Genomic DNA, 19,829 nt, shown 5'->3' with positions numbered 1-19,829 from the left:
AGTAATTAATCCTTCCAATACTGATCGGGGCACTATGATTGCTTCTGTAGTAGGTTGAAATGGATTTGAACGACGTACGACTAAGAGACCATCTCTAGCAATGTTAGCAACACTAAGGTAACGCTTCACATCTCTAATGTTAGTTAGTTTCCGGGATGGACGAGTTCCTTGTTTGAGATGTGCATGGATTCTTCGTAAGTCAAGGCACTCCGACTGGATGGACACCCAAGCAGAGCGTGTTGTAAAGGGTAAATTGACTTTACTATCAAGCACATCTTGTAAGCACACTGACCTTACAACAGAGTCTTCTGTTTGAGCAATAAAACTGCATATCTGGCATCGTAGTTCGGAACATTCTGGGGCATTCCGACTTGCGAAATCAGAGGGTACATTAGCTGAGCCAGCACGGTGTTGTATAGAAGTTCGGTACCGACTAGCCACGGACAAAAAGGATGTGACTCTTGGACTTGATGAGAACTCTCCACGACGAAGTTTTTCAAAAGCTTCCACACATGGTTTACTGTCAGTAAGTACATGAGTTTGTTTTACAGATTGAATTATGAATGGACTAAAGTGTTTAATTGCTGCTGCGATACATAATGCTTCAATTTCACATGGCAGCCATGTTACTTGATGTTTTCTTAATTTGGCACTAAAAAATCCAGCAAGATTTAGTTTTCCTTTGCGCATGGCATACATAGTAGCTCCTAGGCCTCGTTTGCTGACGGAACCATCTGTAACAATCCAAAGTTCATCAGACGGAATGGGTAAGATAATTGCTTTGCTTAATGATAGCTTTTCTTGAGCGTTCTTGAAATGTTGACGCAGCTCATCGGTCCACTGTACTTTGTCTTTGGATTGCATTCCTCCAATCGAGTTTTCTAATGGGGTAAGTATATCAGAACAGTTTGGAATTACCCGCCCAAGAATCTTATATGCACCAAGAAATGATCGAAGGCCTTTCACTGTATCGGGAACACTGCATGATGATAATGTGGAGACCTTGTGTTTGCTGGCAGAAATCTTCCCTTCAGTCCAATTCCATCCAAGTATTGTGGTCGAACGGGGGCATATGATGGTTTTGGTAGGAGACAAATGAAGTCCACATCGTGCAAGTGACTCAAGCACGCTTTCCCAATTGTTGAGTAATTCCTCCACTGTTTGCCCTCCACAATATAGGTCATCAGCTAGTTTAGCCACACTACCTTCTTGTAAACAGTCTCCGAGTACTCTGCACATAAGCTCCTCAAGAGCAGTTTCTGAGCCTGGCATGCCCATAGCACACCTAGTGTACACACGTACTCCTCGATAAGGCGTCACAATGCCACAGTGCTTTAAGGATGGTTTCGAAAGAGGAATCTGATGGAATGCACTGGTCAAGTCGGACACAATAATGTATTTCCATCTGCCGATGGTACGAAGAGCTGAATCAACATCCGGCATGAGTGATGGCTGTGGCTTACTGTAGCGTCCCACGTCTTCAAAAGCTGTGACGAGTCTGTGGCCTCCGTTTGGCTTTTTGGCGAGAAAGGATGAATTCAGATATTCAATAGAGATGTCCAATTCTTCCGGATTTCTAAGAACTCCTAAGGTCTCAAGTTCATCACATTTTTGTTGTAATTCCTGTAATTTGTCTCTCGAATACTGTGGTAGCCTTCCTTTTCGCTGTGGAGGTTGAACAGGTCCCATGTTTATATGACATTCGAATTTGCCAGCTGTTCCATTGTATCCTTCAAAACTTGGGTCAAATATTGAGTCGTACCTTTCAAGTAGTTTGTTGAACTTCTTACGATCGGTTTCGCTCAGAATATTTTCTGGATCAATACTAACTGTGTCTGAGTGGAAATTTGATGTCCCTGTCATTCTGACAGTGGAGAGGATAGGATCTGTTTCATAGTCTGTACTCCCATCTAAATCAGTGTAATTTGTAGATGTAAGGTGAAGTTGACACAAGTGATCATTTTTGTGTATTACACATGGCTCATTAGTGTCATTCAAGAGTCGAACTTTCCCACCAATAGCTTCGATCACAGTCGGCTTAGGCCAGTCCAGGTTTCCTGTTGTGGTCCGGTTCACTCGCGGTTCCATGGAAAGAGTTGATTCAGGGTGTAAAACATCAGGAATTTTGAGCTCCATGTATGATCCAGGCCAAACGGTTGTTGTTGTTGGTTCCGCTCGGAGGATGAAGGCATGGGCTCGTCGCACATGATGAGGTATCGTGGATTGACCATCAGGTATGTACATGTATTGGATAATAGTAGAATCGCCAATGGTCACTTGGTGTTTGGAGGGACGTTGCCAATGTCATTGCACTTCATGAATGGCATTCCTGCCAAAATGTCAACATCCAAATCGTTGACGGCAAGAGCGTCAAGGTGAAGTATTTTGTTGTTTCGGGTTAGAGTGAGATGTACTTCCCCGACATTCTCAAGAGGTGTCATGCCATCGGCTTGAAGAGCATTCTGCGATGTCTTCTTGATAGGAGCTCCGATCAGCTCTGCAAATTTGGTCCTAATCATGCTAATTTCAGCTTCAGAATCTATAGTTAAATACACAGGGTGGTGCTCATAAAACATTTTAATTTGAGCAGACTTGCTAAAGCTGACGCGGCGAGTTGATGGAATAAATGATGGTGGGTCTTCGTCATCTACTGAGGAAGGATCACAAAAGTCACCTGAGAACTCTTCACTGTCCGAGTCCTCCATTTGAACTAGTCGTCTGGACTTGGTCATGAAACGTCTGTCTCCATCAGGTAGATATTTACAAGTACTGAGGAAGTAGTCGATTCTGGTCAGTCCTGCCTGTTTGCACAATGGGCATTCACGTTTCAGTGTTGTTGTAAGGGACTTCTTATTTGAGGTTTTTGTTTGTTTAACAAAGGCAGTTCGCAGGACTTTGGATTCATGTGATGAATGTATTTCATCAAGTAAGCTGTCAAGGGCTTGTGAAATTTCTGGTTTAATGGAGGCTAGCATTTTTGAACGCAACTCTGTTCCATATCGCTGTTTCACTAATGTTGGAAGATCCTTATGTACGAGTCTGAGCCAGGTGAGTATCACAAGATTCTCAAGTGTCGGGGTAAGTTCTTCCTCTGCCTCAGGGATTTCTCCATGGTGACTGATGTTTCCCGTTGGTGTAAGTAGATTGTCTTCTATGAAACTCATAAGGCGTTGATATAGGTCCTCTGGCCTCTCGCATGCCTCCAAATGAATATTGTCAAAGTCAAGGAAGTGACTTCCTGTGGACTGGAACCCATAATGTTGTCTTAATGACTGCCATATGGAATGAACTGAGGTAGAGTTTTTAACGATGGTGTTCCTGGACACCACAGGTCAAAAGTTAGCTATTTGGCCTAGCATCAACTCGAGATGTGTTACCTTCTGCGCTGCCGTGCGCCTGGTATTCTCAGCTACATCCACGCCGTCATTCTCAAATCCTCTTAAGGGGGTGGTGGGCGTCTTCTTTAACCAGGTGAAACCGTCGACAAGGAACGGGGCAAAGTTTGTGTCGAGGGAGAGTGTATATTGCAGATTTTGACGCCATGCCTCAAATGAAGTAATAGATTCACTTTTTGTTAATGGCCACTGCTTTGGGGCACGTGTTGTAGCCATGACGAGTAATTACCATTAGTCGAATTACAGGTGATTGTTTTGGTTCGCACAGGTTTTTGACGTGTACAGTTCCTGATAAACGGCGTTGTTTATATGCACTTTCGCATTGGTAAGTCACTGAGTGTTAACACATTCGCTAGAATTTGGAATAGTCTGTTCTTCGGGAAATGGATGACGATTCGCTGCCACCACGCCAATATGTTATAACACTAATGCCTTAATAAACAGTCAAAACCTTTATGTATAGAGTTCACAGCAAAACAACAACGTGCACACACAATAATAGACAATTCGTTCCCACACGATTACAGTTAATTAACTCGTTCACAGTCACTTCGATAAAACACACAAAATATAATGGCGCATTGTTTACATATAGGTTATAGTGCAATATCCTCGACCCAAGCACCTATGCTCTTTAGGCAACGGTGGACGGATAGTCGCTCCCCGCTCTTGAGGCTCAAGTGTTCGTTGGTGGGCCTCGGAATTCTCCCTAGGCTTCACCGTTGCCTCTTGCCTTCTGGGTGCATCCTTCAAGTTGAGCTCCGGACAGTCCCTCTCGAAATAGCCAAGACCCCACACTTAACAACCAAGCGTTTCTGTTCGTGCCCTTGCTTTGATGAGAGGTGCATCTCGAGGGAAGGAGTGTGCCCCCGCATTTCCTTCTCCAGTTCCTCAATTCTCAGACCTAGGTCCCTTAAACCATTTTTCAATACCGGTGTTCCTCCTGGACCACCATCCTTATAACCTTCATGGGCTTAAATTGACTTGGTTTACCGGGAATGCAGGTAGTACTGCATCCTGTCCACATCTTCTTTCAGTCTTAGGTCTAACATCTAGGGCGTACAAACCTCGACTACAAAACACAGCCTAAATGACATGTGTGGGCACAGATGGGAAAGCATGCATCGCTAAGTTGAGGACCCTGTCCGCCCACTGGTGCAACGATTCTCCCACATTCTAAGAAACTGACTGGAAAGTAATCTGGTGTGTGCACTGACGATCCGAAGCGCTTCTCGAAAAGTCTCAAGATCTGAGCCAGTGAGAGGTTATCATCTCCAACAACAAGATTTAATATAGTCGTTCAAAGTGTCATCTAAGAATTGGTTGTAATGCTACATCTCTGTTCATTGTTGACTGCAAGCTAGCCGAACAATCTTGTGCAAGAAGGATTTCCAAATAGAATTCCCATCTTACAACGAATCCGTGTACCTAGGCGCGCTTCTACCCGTGCCAATCGCGTGTTCCCCAGTACAAGATTATTTGGAGACCGCGGAGGGTGTATAGGGCACTGGGGCTAGCCCCTAGACGGAACGTTCAGAGAATGGCTTGTGTGATCCTGGTTTACCTAACTGGGGCTTAACGTTGGCTACTCTCCCTCCTCTCCCCTACAAACAGTGGTGCCAGACTGTGCCTGAAAATGAGAAGAAGGCCCCTGCTGCTGATAGGGGGCGGTCATGGCAACGATGTGATGCATATATGTGCTCGCATATCCATCAACCATGTGGGATACCAAGGAGTAGGCGTACTGGGCACTTTCACAGATATAGAGTAAAGGAAATGGAATGAGTAGGTTTTACGAAACTGTACTCTATAGTAAAGGGCCAGAGGACCCTGTGAGGAGATCGGTACAATGGAGGAACTATGGGAGCTGGTAGCTCCAACAATAGGGCAACTAGGGAATACGGTCCTGTTGTAGGGATATGCTGGCGCTTACTAGAACCCTTGATACAAACCCTGACTGAACTGACCAGGGGTCTGGTCATCAACTTATCGGTGAGGGGGTTGGACTGATCTCCCCGACACTGGAGTGAATGGATGCAGTGACGGGGATTAGATATTCTGGGAGATTCCCAGAACTGGATATGTAATCCTCAACTATATAGTCGTAGTAGGTCTCACTGGGACATCGGGCATAACTGACCCCCTCCCCTCCAGGGGGGACGAGTAGTCGTCAGCCAACCTATCTAAGTCCCTAAACCTTCGGGTATTATGGCTATAACTTTTCTTGAGTCAAGCGAAACTAATAAAGTTCTCCGGTGAGTCGCACCTACAATATAGAGATCCCCATCTAAAATCTGAACTGTCAATCTCTTGAGAACTGAACTGGGGACTAGTAAACCTCACCCCTACCATTGGCACCTGTGAACCTTCCAACTCCTCCCTCAAACAAGAAGGCAAGGACGGAGTGAAATAATCACCACCCATGAATATTTCCTGAGAAAACAACTCTAACTTAGGGCCTTTCATACCACAAACTAAAGCCTACATTTCCTACCAACCTACTCAAGTGTAAATTCGGGGACGCAGTGTTATGCCGCACGATCGCTGGAGTGTCCGGGGAGGGGCACAAGCCAATCAAATTAAAATCAGACTTCTTCTACTCTGCGTAAGTAGAGATCCGCGCCGTATACTCTGCGTAAGTAGATCTGACATAACCCGACTAGGGGTCATGTTCAGATGAACTTTATATCAGCCAATCAGAGCGTTTACAATTCAAGGAAAACGGCTGCGATTGTTTGGTTTGAAAGAAAACACATCACAGTTAGATGTGACGTCACAGTGCACCGTTTACGTCGACTGTCGTTATATTCCTCGCGTTAATTAAGTAAACTATTTTGAAAACTATTCAAATCGTACCCATCCCTATTCATACATAAATCGTAATTCACAATTAATTTGATTTGGGTGTATTTTATCTCGTACGTTTTGTTGTTTGTATGGACGGAATAGATTAGGCATTATTGCGAAAGTTTAAAATTCCTTATGTGAGGATATACAATTTTATAGTGTGCAATAAACTTCGTGGGAAAGTGATTACTGCAACTTGTTTACGAATTGCCGGGAACCGCCTGAATATCCATCATTGTCTGTATGGCGCAATCTGACTGGCTGATAGTTGTCATGAATATTCCAAGCACATGACCCCGAATGGGGTTATGTCAGATCCTATTATAGTGATTGTAAGCGTATCCTAGGATCCGATTTTAATTAGATTGGGGCACAAGCCCAAAACACAGAACACCTAATCCATAGACAAATTCATCACATTTATACACAAAAAATACAAAGCTACTAAATTGTGATTTAAAAATGTCTAAATAATTCTATCTATCTAAAATAATTACTAAACCTTAATTCTTAAAATTCAAATTGAAAAATCTTAACTAAATTGAAAGACCCCGACAAAAAAGCGGCAGACCAGCACACTGCAGGGAAACAACAACTTTGCAATCACTCCAGTCTGATTAAAATCAGATCCCATACTCATCCCAACGATATGATATTGAGTATGGGGTCTGATTTTAATCAGACTGCAATCACCCATAAATTTACGTCCATGGCCTGGAGTTGGGCGCCAATAACGTACACCACAGTCATTGATTAAAGAGGTCTGAAAATGGACCAAGACTCGGAAGGCACATGGTGCGACTCCAACAGCCCCAAACTGAGGGCGGAAAATTTTACCATAGGGGTCCATTTTATTGCCAGCATACTCTTTTAGCAGACTCTTTAAAGATTAAGTTGTTATTAGCGTCCATTTTGACACTTCATGATGTAAAATCATGAACTTTCAGGTGAGTTTAATTGCCCTTAAAGGCCTATATGACCCCTTTTAAGGGATGTATGTGGTAGCTCTCGAGGACTCCTTATCTTTTAAGGGTTGTATGTGTTTGACACATTGTTCACTAGTCGGTTATCAATCTTGTTTTATTCCAAAACCCTTTAGTCAAATATTAGAGAGGTCTGAATTGTGGACCCACCCTTGGAAGCCCCAGGTGGTATCCTTAGAGCCCCAAACTGAGGGTGAGAAATGATGGCTTTCGGGGACCCCTTTCTTACCTGCATAATCTTTTAGTGGACTCTTCAAAGATTAAGTTCCTATTAACCTCCATTATGACCCTATATGATGTAAAATCATGAACTTTTAGGTGAGCTCAATTACCTTTAAAGGCCTATATGACCCCTTTTAATGGTTGTATGTGTTTAAAAGCATTGTTCTCTAGTCGTTTATCTTATTTTATTCCAACACCCTTTAGTCAATTATTAGAGAGGACTGAAAAGTGGCCCCACCCTTGGTAGGCCCCAGGTGGTATCCCTACATCCCCAAGCTGAGGGTGGGAAAGGATAGATCTAGGGGATCCCTTCCTTACCTTTAAATGGACTCTTCAAAGATTAAGTTGCTATTAGCCTCAATTATGAGGCTTCATGATGTAAAATCATGAACTTTCAGGTGAGCTCAATAGCCCTTAGAGGCTTATATGACACCTTTTATGGGTTGTATGTGTTTGACATCATTGTTCTCTAGTCGTTTATCAATCTTGTTTTATTCCAACACCCTTCAGTCAATTATTAGAGAGATCTGAAAAGTGACCCCACCCTAGGGAGGCTCCAAGTGGTACCCCCTACAGCCCCAAACTGAGGGTGGGAAATGATAGATTATGGGGACCCCTTTCTTACCTGCATAATCTTACTAGTGGAGCCTTCAAAGATTAGGTACAACGTGAGTGTCCTCAAAACAAAGGAAGTGAGGACAGCATTCCACCTCAGCCTGTCCAACAGATTCCATCCGCTACAAGACCAGCTAGAAAACAATGATACCAACATCGAGACCCAATGGCAGCACGTCAAGGAAATGTGGCGAGGCACATGTGAAGAAGTCCTCGGCAGAAGAAAGGCTCAACTCAAAGAGTGGATATCTGTTGATACCATGAGGAAACTGGATGTGAGGAAGGAAAAGAAAGCGGCACTGAAAACAAGCCTGACAAGAGCAGCAAAGGCAAAAGCTCAAGAGGACTACACAGCTACAGATAAAGAAGTTAAGAAAAGCATGAGGAAAGATAAACGGTATCACACTGACAACCTGGCGAAGCAAGCTGAAGAAGCAGTGGGACAAGGAAACTTGAGAGAACTGTAATGGTCACAAAAAAGCTCTCCAACAAGTTCCAGCAGACAGACAAGCCGGTGAAGGACAAGAACGGGAATCCTCTCACAACAACAGAAGAACAATTGAAGAGATGGGTAGAACGCTTTGGAGAGCTATTAAATAGACCAACATCAGAAACGCCTCCGGGCATACAACCAGCCAATACAGACCTCCTGATCGACTGCGACAAGCCAACAAAGACAGAGATCAGGAGAGCAATTACCACATTTAAGGATGGAAAAGCGGCAAGGCCTGACGAGATACCAGCGGAAGCCATCAAAGCTGATACAACTGTTAACATCTTGCACAACCTCTTCAAGAAGATCTGGGTGGAAGAAAACATCCCAGAGGAATGGAAAGAAGGCGTCCTTATTAAGCTGCCAAAGAAGGGAGATCTGAGGGACTGCAGTAACTACCGTGGAATTATGCTCCTGTCAGTACCTGGCAAGGTCCTCAACAGGATCATTCTCGAGAGGATGAAAGGGGGAGTGGAACAAAAGCTCCGTGACCAGCAGGCTGGTTTTAGACGCAACAGATCATATGCTGACCAGATAGCCAGTCTACGCATCATCATTGAACAATCACTGGAGTGGAAGTCCCCCTCTATATCAACTTCATCGACTACGAGAAAGCATTCGACAGCGTGGATCGTGAGACACTGTGGAAGATACTGAGGCATTATGGAGTACCCGAGAAGCTCGTCTCCCTGATTCGTAACACCTACCAAGGCATGACATGCAGGGTTGCCCATGCTGGCCAGATGTCCGAGAGTTTTGAGGTCAAGACAGGAGTTCGACAAGGATGTCTGCTGTCACCATTCCTCTTCCTCTTGGTTATTGACTAGATCATGGGGACTACCACATCAGGCAGGAACAATGGTATACAGTGGACACTACTGACGCAACTCGACAATCTCGACTTTGCCGATGATCTGGCTCTCTTTTCGCACAACCACAATCAGATGCAGGACAAAACAACTCATCTTGCAACAACATCAGCAGGAACGAGATTTAAGATCAACATGAAGAAAACAGAATTGATGAAGATCAACACCACTGTCCAACTACCAGTCACAGTTGGTGGTGAGCCCATCATAGAAGTTGAGTCCTTCATCTACCCGGGGAGTGTGGTGGACAGACAGGGTGGCACAGACCGTGACATCAAGTCAAGAATCGACAAGGCACGAGCAGCGTTTATCATGCTAAAGAACATCTGGGCCTCAAAGAACATCTGTATTACTACCAAACTGCGGATCCTCAACTCCAATGTTAAGTCCGTCTTCTTGTATGGAGCAGAGACATGGAGATTGACCAAAACAACCCCACAGAAGATCCAGACATTTTACAACACCTGTCTCAGGCTCATCTTCAACATCTGTTCGTTGGAGGACTGTCGTCGATGACCTATGTTCCTCACAGAACGACAGGCCTAAGTAAGTAATGTGTTTGTTCTCTAGTCGTTTATCAGTTTTCTTTTATTCCATCACCATTTAGTTAATTATTAGAGAGGTCTGAAAAGAGGCACCACCCTTGAGAGACCCCAGGTGGTACCCCTACAGCCCCAAACTGAGGGTGGGAAATGATAGCTCTATGTGTCCCCTTCCTTACCTGCAAATTTTTTAGCGGTCTCTTCAAAGATTAAGTGACCGGTCTCTTTAAAGATTAAGTTTTGATAGTGTGCAATCAATGAAAGAAAGTTTTACAAATATCGACAATCATTATATTATACAATATTTCCAAGAATGCGACTTATACAGAAAAATTTGAAAACTTTTATAATATAACTGTTTATATACGCGAATTGTTTTCTTTTTTGTTTTTGGTGTTTTTTAACCTGTTTATATACTTTTAACTTTTATAAGGGTGTCCCATGTCAAGGATCACAACCCCCTTGGCACGCAAAAGATCGTTTCCCTGATGTTCGAAAAAGAGTAGGCTCACTGGGGGCCGTCAGGGAAACTCAAACACTCACAACCAAACACAATTCAATTAGTTAACCGCCGTAAAATGGCTGAAATATTGCCAAAACGGCGTAAAACCCCAATTAATCAATCAGTCAATCAATCAAAGATTAAGTTGTTATTAACCTTATGTGACAACGATACAATTAGTGTAACAAAAACAATTTCTTCCAACTTCTTAGATGACGTCAGTTTTGAAATACGATTTTTGAACATCTTGATGATATAAGAATACATCAAATAATTCTCTGATCAGAAATGTAAATGTACCGACTGCATTTATATACAAGCGACATTTCAAGTCAAAGAATGACTACGATATGTTTGTTATCAACGCAAATCCAAATGACACTTTCTTAAACTCGTCACATTATGATTGATTCATTGCCCTCTACTTCCACTGAAAGCTGTACCCCCTAGTGGCACACACTAAAATTGAAATGTTCATCGTTTATTTGACGTGAAATTTCGGAAATCATGGAAGTATCTGCTACAGCGTTAGGTGCAGAAACTATGCGTATTAGTTATATTATATAGAGTGGTAGAATAATTGAAAATTTCACCAAATATTGATCGAATTTATATCCGTACGTGTGATTGCCGTATGAAGTGTTTACCTACAATTGTATTTCTAACATGAACTGCAAGGTGGGAAACGAGTAAGAGTAAGCGGGGACATCACTGTGTTCCGTGGTATGTTAATATAAGACTGGTTTTTTTTTTTTTTTTTATCTCCATAGCTGTAACCAAGCTAAACATGTCAACTTATCTAGTAAAACACGCTTCAAATTTCGTACCCCTTAGGGTCACTATTCCTCACCCCAAAAGGTTGTACGACGGTGTATCAGGTACAGTAGTGCATCCAATTTGATATACATTGTATATGAATTCCCAATCCCGATAGTAACTATCCTTTATCACTTTTTGTACTGAATCTTAAGGACAATGAGCAATACACAATCTATGTAAAAAGAAAAAAGAACACCTTTTCTTGAATTCGACACACATTTCTTGACAAAGATAAAGTTAGGAATACTACTACAATTTATGAGCAGTTCAGTCTCTGACGTTAATATTGTGGTCAAATTGACAATGAATCAATGAATTGTAGTTCATGTTCAAACAGACTCCTCAACAGCCCACTCTTACTGATACTGTAATAATCACGGAATTTTGAGGTCTAATCAAATGGATTCTTTTACTAGTCAATATCACGTGATAAAGGGTGTAAATACTAAGCATCGGCAAGGAAAACAGCGTAAGTTTGATGAATCAAATAAAGTATAATTTTTTGCCCGTTCAACGGTTTCGAGAGAAAATTTAGAAGGCCATTTCAGGATTGACATATCTATAAATTCTGTCACAGTGAAGCTGACCTCTCTAGTGAGGCTAGCCATTGGCTGCAGGACCGTCGTCCTGGCTGCTGTGCTGACAGTCCGTCCCGAATAAGACAATCTACAGTGAGTGCAGTGGTTTAAGGAGTATCGCATATACTGTTATTTTGTTCCGTGAAAGCTTAGCCTGGTTGTATGCAGCCGGCAATGCATGTTATTTTGTTCCGTGAAAGCTTAGCCTGGTTGTATGCAGCCGGCAATGCATGTTATTTTGTTCCGTGAAAGCTTAGCCTGGTTGTATGCAGCCGGCAATGCATGTTATTTTGTTCCGTGAAAGCTTAGCCTGGTTGCATACTTTAATGCAACAGGTTATGTATGTTATTTTGTGCATTTTTTCGTCTTTTATAATTTTAATAAATGACCTATTTATCTTTGTTGAGGAATTGTTCTATTCTTTGATGGGAGACAGACAGACATAAATAATATTATCATTAAAGGGTGCGACTGAAACGCTTAATGATATATAAGTTTGTACATTGTATCAATAGCGGCTGATCATGTTTTAGTACGCGTTAGGGTTGCTGTGCATTTGTGAAGCTTGATGATAAAATTCTAACGATAAGCGGTGATTTAGCATTAGCAGGTGAGAATGTCAGCTATCATAGCAATAAGCGGCATTGTACCATTACCGCATGTTACAGGTGCATAATACGGGTACGAGCCTATTTTATGTACTGATTACCATCATTAATTAACTCGTCCTCCTGGAGAATATTTACGTCATTTAGTACGAGCCTATTTTATGTACTGATTACCATCATTAATTAACTCGTCCTCCTGGAGAATATTTACGTCATTTATTATCTATTCGCGCATACGAATAGGACGTGTCTTAATTCGCTCTCAAGAAACATTGATTAGCAAGCAAAAAATAAAGTAGCGATTTAGCATTAGCGGTTGAGAATGTCAAATATTAATGCAGTGATTTATAGCATTAAGCGTTGCATTTACAACACTTAATGATATTTCTATCAGTAAGTGGCGTTGTATCATTAGCGCTTGTTACAACGCTCTTGTAATTCAATGCTATTATCTGTTACAGAAAAGACTAGTTATGATAATAATATCACCTAATCATTAACTAAATTCATCGTAAATCTTATATATACATGATTGTCATGGATATACTGAAAGCCTTATCTCGGCTGAGATCGGCGAAGACGTCAGTCCAAATATTCAGCCGAGCCGAATCTTAGCCGAGATTATAAATGCTTGATCATGAACATGTTAAATGCAGACTTTAATCTGCCGAAATATCGTTTATGTATCTTTATTTTCATACTATAGCCTGGATTATCTCGGCTTTCTTTTTTAACAAATTTGGCCAAAGCTGATATGAGAGATATTCTCTCACAAGAGGGCGTGCTACGCATGTTACTCCTCTGCCAACCATTTGGCCAAGGTGATCCGAGTGCTCTGCCAACGTTCTGTATCACGTGACAATTTAATCACATACGCGTCGACAGAGGTGTATGTAAAGTTTACATAACGCATCCATGTTGAGAGAATGAAGAGTGACCAGAGACGAGTCCTCCTCAAACCAATATCGTTAAAATACCACATTTCGGAAACCGGTAGTACGGTTCCGTATTCACTTTTTATTGTGACGTAGAGCGATGATAGGACTACTTTAAAAACTAAAATGACCAACATTACCATCTGTACTCTTTGAAGCAACGTGTCTACAGTAGTAACATTCCGAGTAGTAGGTATGTTTATCAGCCCCACACACGTAGTCCGACAAACTGTGGTGAGTAATTGAATGTGGACAGGTGACAGGGTTGGTTTGTCCGCCCTCTACAGCTACAGATCCCAAGTGAGACAAGTATTTGCTGCAGTCAACCTACATTGATTAGAGGATTTTTTTTTTTTAGATCTATGACAGATACATAAAAAGACATTGCTTATTTGGGAGCTCCGTGTCACCGTATTCTTTACCAACAAAAAAATAAATAAAAAAACAAAACAAAACAAAAACAACACCGTCGTCTTTTGGATTCTTATAAGAAATGAATGTTCAGTTTGTTTGTATCATAGTTGTATGAAAATCATGCAAACTTGAGGCTATGCAGATATTACCCTATGCTTCCATTGTTTTATATCATCATGATACAATTATCAACTAGATGAAAGTTGAAGATAACGAAGAGTGATCAATCTCATAACTCCTACAAGGAATACAAATTATGAGTTGGGCAAACACTGACCCCTGGATATACCAGAGATGGGATCAAGTGCCTAGGAGGAGTAAGCATTCCCTGTCGACCGGTCACACTTGCCGTGATTCCTATGTCCTGATTAGGTAAACGGAGTAATCCATATTCAGAATCAGTGTGCCAAGAACGGCCTAAAAACTGGTATGAAACACGTCAGACAGATTTAACCCAATCGAATTGTATTGGCAAACTAGATCATTATAACGACCATAATTTATTTTTAGATAGTAAAGGTTTTCAGGTAAAGCTGGGGCCTACAAGCCTTATCGGTCACCTGAGTATGAAAAGTATCACTAAGTTCCAACGACCACGAAATCTAGAAAAAATTCCCAGTTCTAAGTAACTAAGATAAATTCTAGTATTTAGCAAAAGTATCAAACAAGAGGCTTATGGCCACACCGCTCGCCTGAGTCACATCGGCCCATATTTAAAGATTTTCCTTATATATTCGCATGTAAAACTTTGATCCCTATTGTGGCCCCAAATCTACCCCTGGGAGCAATGTTTTTAACAAACTTGACTCTGCACTATGTCAGGTAGCTTTCATGTAAACTTTTCTGGCCCAGTGATTCTTGAGAAGAAATTTTAAAAAGATTTTCTCTATAAATCTGTATGTGAAACTTTGATCCCCTATTGTGGCCCCACCCGGGGGGGGGGGGGGGCATAATTTTAACAAACTTGAACCTGCATTTTGTCAGAAAGCTTTTTATGTAAATGTAAACTTTCCTGGCCAAGTAGTTCTTGAAAGGAAGATTTTAAAGCTTTTCCTGTTATATTCCCTTGTAAAACGTTGACCCTCTACTCTGGCCCCACACTATATATGCCAAGTTTAGCCCAGCCCTGAGTTAGAACTTCTTGGATTGGACAACAGGCGTAGCCAATATATAGGCCCTTTCCCAAATATCCATTTAGTTTCAATTTAGTATCAATAGCATTAAAGATGCTTTTAAAAATGTTTTACACATAAATACTATATACCAAGTTTGGCCCCGCCCTGGAGTCAGAATCCTTACTCCGGGGATCATGAAAATTACAATTTTGGTAGGGGCCTTCCTGCTCTACATCACCATGCATATAGTTTTTCTTATACATGTGCGGTTGTAGAGAAGATTTTTGAAAATTGGTCAATTTTTGCTCCACCCCTAAGGCCCCAGGGGTGCAGGAATCCTGAAATTAATAATTTATATCCCGCTTATACCAAAGATGCTTCATACCGTTTCAAAAGAATTGGAATGGTAGCTATCAAGAAGAATTAAAAAATGTTCAATTATTAACACATCTAATAACTGTCCACTTTGGCCCCACCCTGATACCAAAACCCCTGGGGTCATGAGATTTACAAGTTTGGTAAAGGGCTACCTGCTCATTCTAAATATCTATTTAGTTTCAATGAAGTATCAATAACATTAAAGAAGATATTATTTAAATGTTTTACATACAGATACTCTAATATACCAAGTTTCAACCCCGGGGATCATGAAATTTACAATTTCTAAAAGAATTGGAATGGTAGTCAAGAAGATAAAAATGCACCACGAACGACGGACGCCTAAAAAAGATAGCAGCAAAAAAATTACGGTAAAGTATACTATGGAGGTAAAACCTATAGCGGATTATTCTAACATTATTTTTTGTTTTGTTGTTGTTTACCGCTTTAGCTTCTAAATTAGTAAACAGTGTACCAAGGCCTTTAAAACTGTGTAATGTCACATCAACACGTGACTTGTAAATCTTCTAACGTTGACGACGAATTGTAACCTTTGAGGACTGATTTACGTCGGCGAAACTTGGGGCACAGATTTGAAATTAATAATGGGGGTCATCAATTTCTCTATACTTGTCCATAAGGGTCAGAATTCTGGAAAACATTAGGACATACAGTCCAAAAATAAGTCTTCCTTATCGTAGACAACGAGAAGATCACTGGATCAAGACACCAGACATTGCGTTTCCATGGCAATGATAATATAGATAATGTGGAAAATCTTACTAGTACATGGGGATAACGTTAATGTGATGGGGCTTTTTCCCAACGCAAAAAAATCGTAAAAGTAACTATGTGCATAGACTTGCTCAAGTCTCTATGTTTAATAATCATTGCTCTCTTTAATACTTTTTAATAATGCCAAATATAGAGACTTAATCACCCACCAGAATACAGTCGGTAAAGGGATCATATTACAACACTGCAGTGTGGTGCTGCTGAATCACTGATAAGTTGACAGGTGATGTATGGCTATGGGGATTTCCAAAAATGAACACGGAAATATCTAATCTTCTAAAGCCATATCATAAGAATTAAACCAGTTGTCTATAAGTGATTTAAAATTCAACCAGAAACTAATCTCTTAGATGTTCCATGTCCATAGGATTGCAACAGACTTCCTATTGTTCACTTATAGTTTGTCTTAAGTTTCAAAACACTTTCATTCACCTTATTGACTTCTCTTGCACACTTAAGGCAAACTTTATCAGCATGGGTGTCTGGATTTATGTCCATGTGCAAGTAATATCTTTCAATTAACACAAAATATTCTGTCTTTAATGATCCTTGGAATAACTTTGCAAAATTCATCATTTTTTGTACATTCTTTTCTGCTTTTCCAAATTATGCAACTAGTTTTTATACAGCATCAGTAAATTTAAAGAAGCCCTTCAAATGATAAAAACAATAATCACTATAATAATTTTGGCTCCACCATGAAACCAAACCCTTACCATCTAGAATCATGAAATTTACAATTTATGTCCCCCTTGTCCTGAAGATTGATTGATGTTTTACGTCATGCCCCGAAGATGCTTCATACCAAATTTGAAAGGAATTGGAACAGTAGGTATCAAGAAGAAGTTAAAACAGTTCTATTTTTCACACATTTAATAACTGACCATTTTGGCCCAACCCTGATACCAAAACCCTACCCCCTGAGATCATCAAATTTACAATTTTGGTAAAGGACTACATTTTCTTTCTAAATATCCATTTAGTTACAATTTAGTATTAATAGCACAAAAGAAGATGTTATCTAAGCGTTTTACACATAAACACTATATATCACGTTTGGCCCTTCCCTGGGGTCAGAAACTCTATCCCGGGGATGATGAAATTTACAGTTTTGGTAGAGTCCTTCCTGCTCTGTATCACAATGCATTTAGTTTTTCTTACACATGTGTGGTGTTCTAGAGAAGATTTTTGAAAATTGGCCAATTTTTGCCCTGCCCTAAGGCCCCAAGGGTGTAGGAATCCTGAAAATTACAATTCATGTCCCCCTTGTCCCAATCTAAATTTGAAAAGAATTGGAATGGTAGTTATCAAGAACTGTTAACGCACAATGGACGCAGACCAATTGCAATAGGTCACCCGAGTTTACTAAGGTGACCTAATAAAACTGAAAAACTTTCACAGTGTAGAAACTGCCATGTGAATTGACCATATGGAAACACTAGGAATGCAACAGCTAAACTAAAACATTTTGATTTGGGGAAAGGTCGTAAAACATCCTACAGAGGGATACATGATGACAGATTTAATTAGGAGGCTGATAAGCCCTGTGCAGGGTTTACAAGTCTCTATGTTTGGTGACATTAAGTATGGTAGAGAGCAGATATTTAGACTTCTGAAACACAAAAATTTGAACGAAATGATAAAGTAATAAAAACAACATAGAGACTTGAGCAAGTCTACTATGTGCATTGTACATACAAATGGCCAAATATACACTATGATTCAATTTCATTCACTTTATCTTATGTGAACAGACATTCAGGTCTGCATTACATTTGTACAAAACTTTACTCTGTTCCATTGAATGTTTTGTGATTTTATTTGAAGATATCAAAGGTAGTCCATACTTGGATATCTAATCATCAGAATCACTGAATTCTGTGATTATGGATGTTGCCCATCACAGGTTCTTTATATATATAATAATTATTTGAGTAATTCAACAATGGTATTTACAAATGTTGAAAATACCAAACATTTTCTGTTTTAAAACGTTATTGTGACGTCATAAAGGATTCATCTAACTGAACTGAAGTCACAACAACTTTTGTATATTTGAACTGCCTGATGAACCATGTAGACGTGGAGAAAGCGCTCGCAGTAAATGATTATTCTTATAGAATGTGTCATTCCGATTTTCATTAACTCTTTATAACTGTATCGAATCAACTACTTTTAACTTACTGCAACTGTTATCGTTGGGTCAGAACCATCACAAGTACCGGCGTGCATGACTTCGTATTTCTCCAAGTAGGTTGGGTTGTTGTATTTCAAATATCTACAGTATAACTGCTTCAGGAGACAAGGGTTTTCTACAAAATACCATTTATATTACCATTCTTCCTGGTCATTTTCATATCACTTTGCCCTTTTGACAATTGACATTTTAGTTTAAAAACTTATTTTTGTTTTATTCAGGAATTGTTTGAAATGATAGAAGACGGACTGTAAGTAACGTTAGCGTTGCTGCACACTGGGTCCAATGTATCGTTGCACTTCATTGGGCATTCATGATTTGCCTCCATTTGCGTGCATGCACCATTATGAGATTTGGACATGTGACTTCCTGCAGTAGCCAAACCACAGGCTGCTTGTTCCAAATGACATTGACTCTCTGAAACACAAGAAAAAACACGTCTCCATGCAAATAACTATATTTTCAACAATACTGTATATTCAATATATTTGACAGGGGACAAATTTTCGAGATGTGAAACTTTTCAATGTTACCCTCAACTACATGCACTATCTGCACATGTATTATCATACTAAATATCATACATTTATCAGATTAATACAACAAAGTAGAAAGACTTAAAGGTACATATATTCCAATTTTATTCTATTTTTAACAATGATATCACTACCGTCCTCTATGAATAACATAAAACAAGAAAATCTAATAAATATGCACAGAAAAAAGTGCAGCTATAGGTATATATTTATAAATGAAAATAGTTTCAAAAGACAGCCTGTCTTTTTGCACACTTTTCGAAACGAGCCGAGAGCTGACCACATGACAGTCTAATTGGCATACCACGTGCACCCCCAAGCAATTTTTGGATCTGTTCATATCTAACACATGATCTAGCATGATGAATTAAGTGTGGTACGTCCTTCCTTTTATAGCTACATCCAGCAGCAAAATGTACATGCATAAGTATTATGCTTAACTAGATATCCATGTAATTTCAACGTCACAAACTAGGAACACGACACATCGGCTTGAGGAATGTGTCCATAAAAGCTTCAAAGGTTGTGTGAACTTTTAAAATCAAAGGTTACTATTCATGGTACCCAGCACATCTGCATGAGATGATAACTTATCTAATATGTCAAATATCAAAAGCCTACCGCAAAAGACAAAACAGTAACAGCCCGGACACAATTTGTAGCAGGTATCGATACAAATTATTCTCTTGTCGTCAAATATCCTGATTGCCTCTTCCTCTGTTCTGTTTACATGAACTATTCCCGCAAAAATATACCACATGAGTATGTAAATGATGTTCGTTCGTTGTTTATGTATTTAAATAAAGCAAATATAGAATTTGTTTAGAATATTAGTTCAGGAATCGCCATATCATTTATTTCCACGGAAAGTTAATTGCAATTTATCGAAGTTCTTATTCATCTAACCTGAGTTCTAACCCTCACCTTCCTTATATTCATGCGCGATTGAAAATATCATTTCGATAGACTTCATAAGTCTTTCACCA

The 19,829-nt window shown here is 40.2% G+C and overlaps 1 protein-coding gene across 1 annotated transcript in view; it reads right to left on the bottom strand.

Annotated features, from left to right (window-relative positions):
- Positions 1–19,829, bottom strand: part of LOC125668656 (serine protease inhibitor dipetalogastin-like) — a 32,858-nt gene that overhangs the window by 5,667 nt on the left and 7,362 nt on the right. The window contains exons 4-6 of the mRNA XM_048902982.2: positions 18,557–18,724; positions 18,295–18,422; positions 13,549–13,735 (exon numbers count right to left, since the gene is read on the bottom strand). Coding sequence (XP_048758939.2) covers positions 13,549–13,735; positions 18,295–18,422; positions 18,557–18,724 — 483 coding nt within the window. The remainder of the gene's footprint in view (positions 1–13,548; positions 13,736–18,294; positions 18,423–18,556; positions 18,725–19,829) is intronic.

This window comes from Ostrea edulis, chromosome 4, assembly GCF_947568905.1.
Source record: "Ostrea edulis chromosome 4, xbOstEdul1.1, whole genome shotgun sequence".
NCBI classification, from domain to species: domain Eukaryota; kingdom Metazoa; phylum Mollusca; class Bivalvia; order Ostreida; family Ostreidae; genus Ostrea; species Ostrea edulis.
The sequence above is the reverse complement of the archived record's forward strand: the minus strand, read 5'-3'. Positions and strand labels throughout refer to the sequence as shown.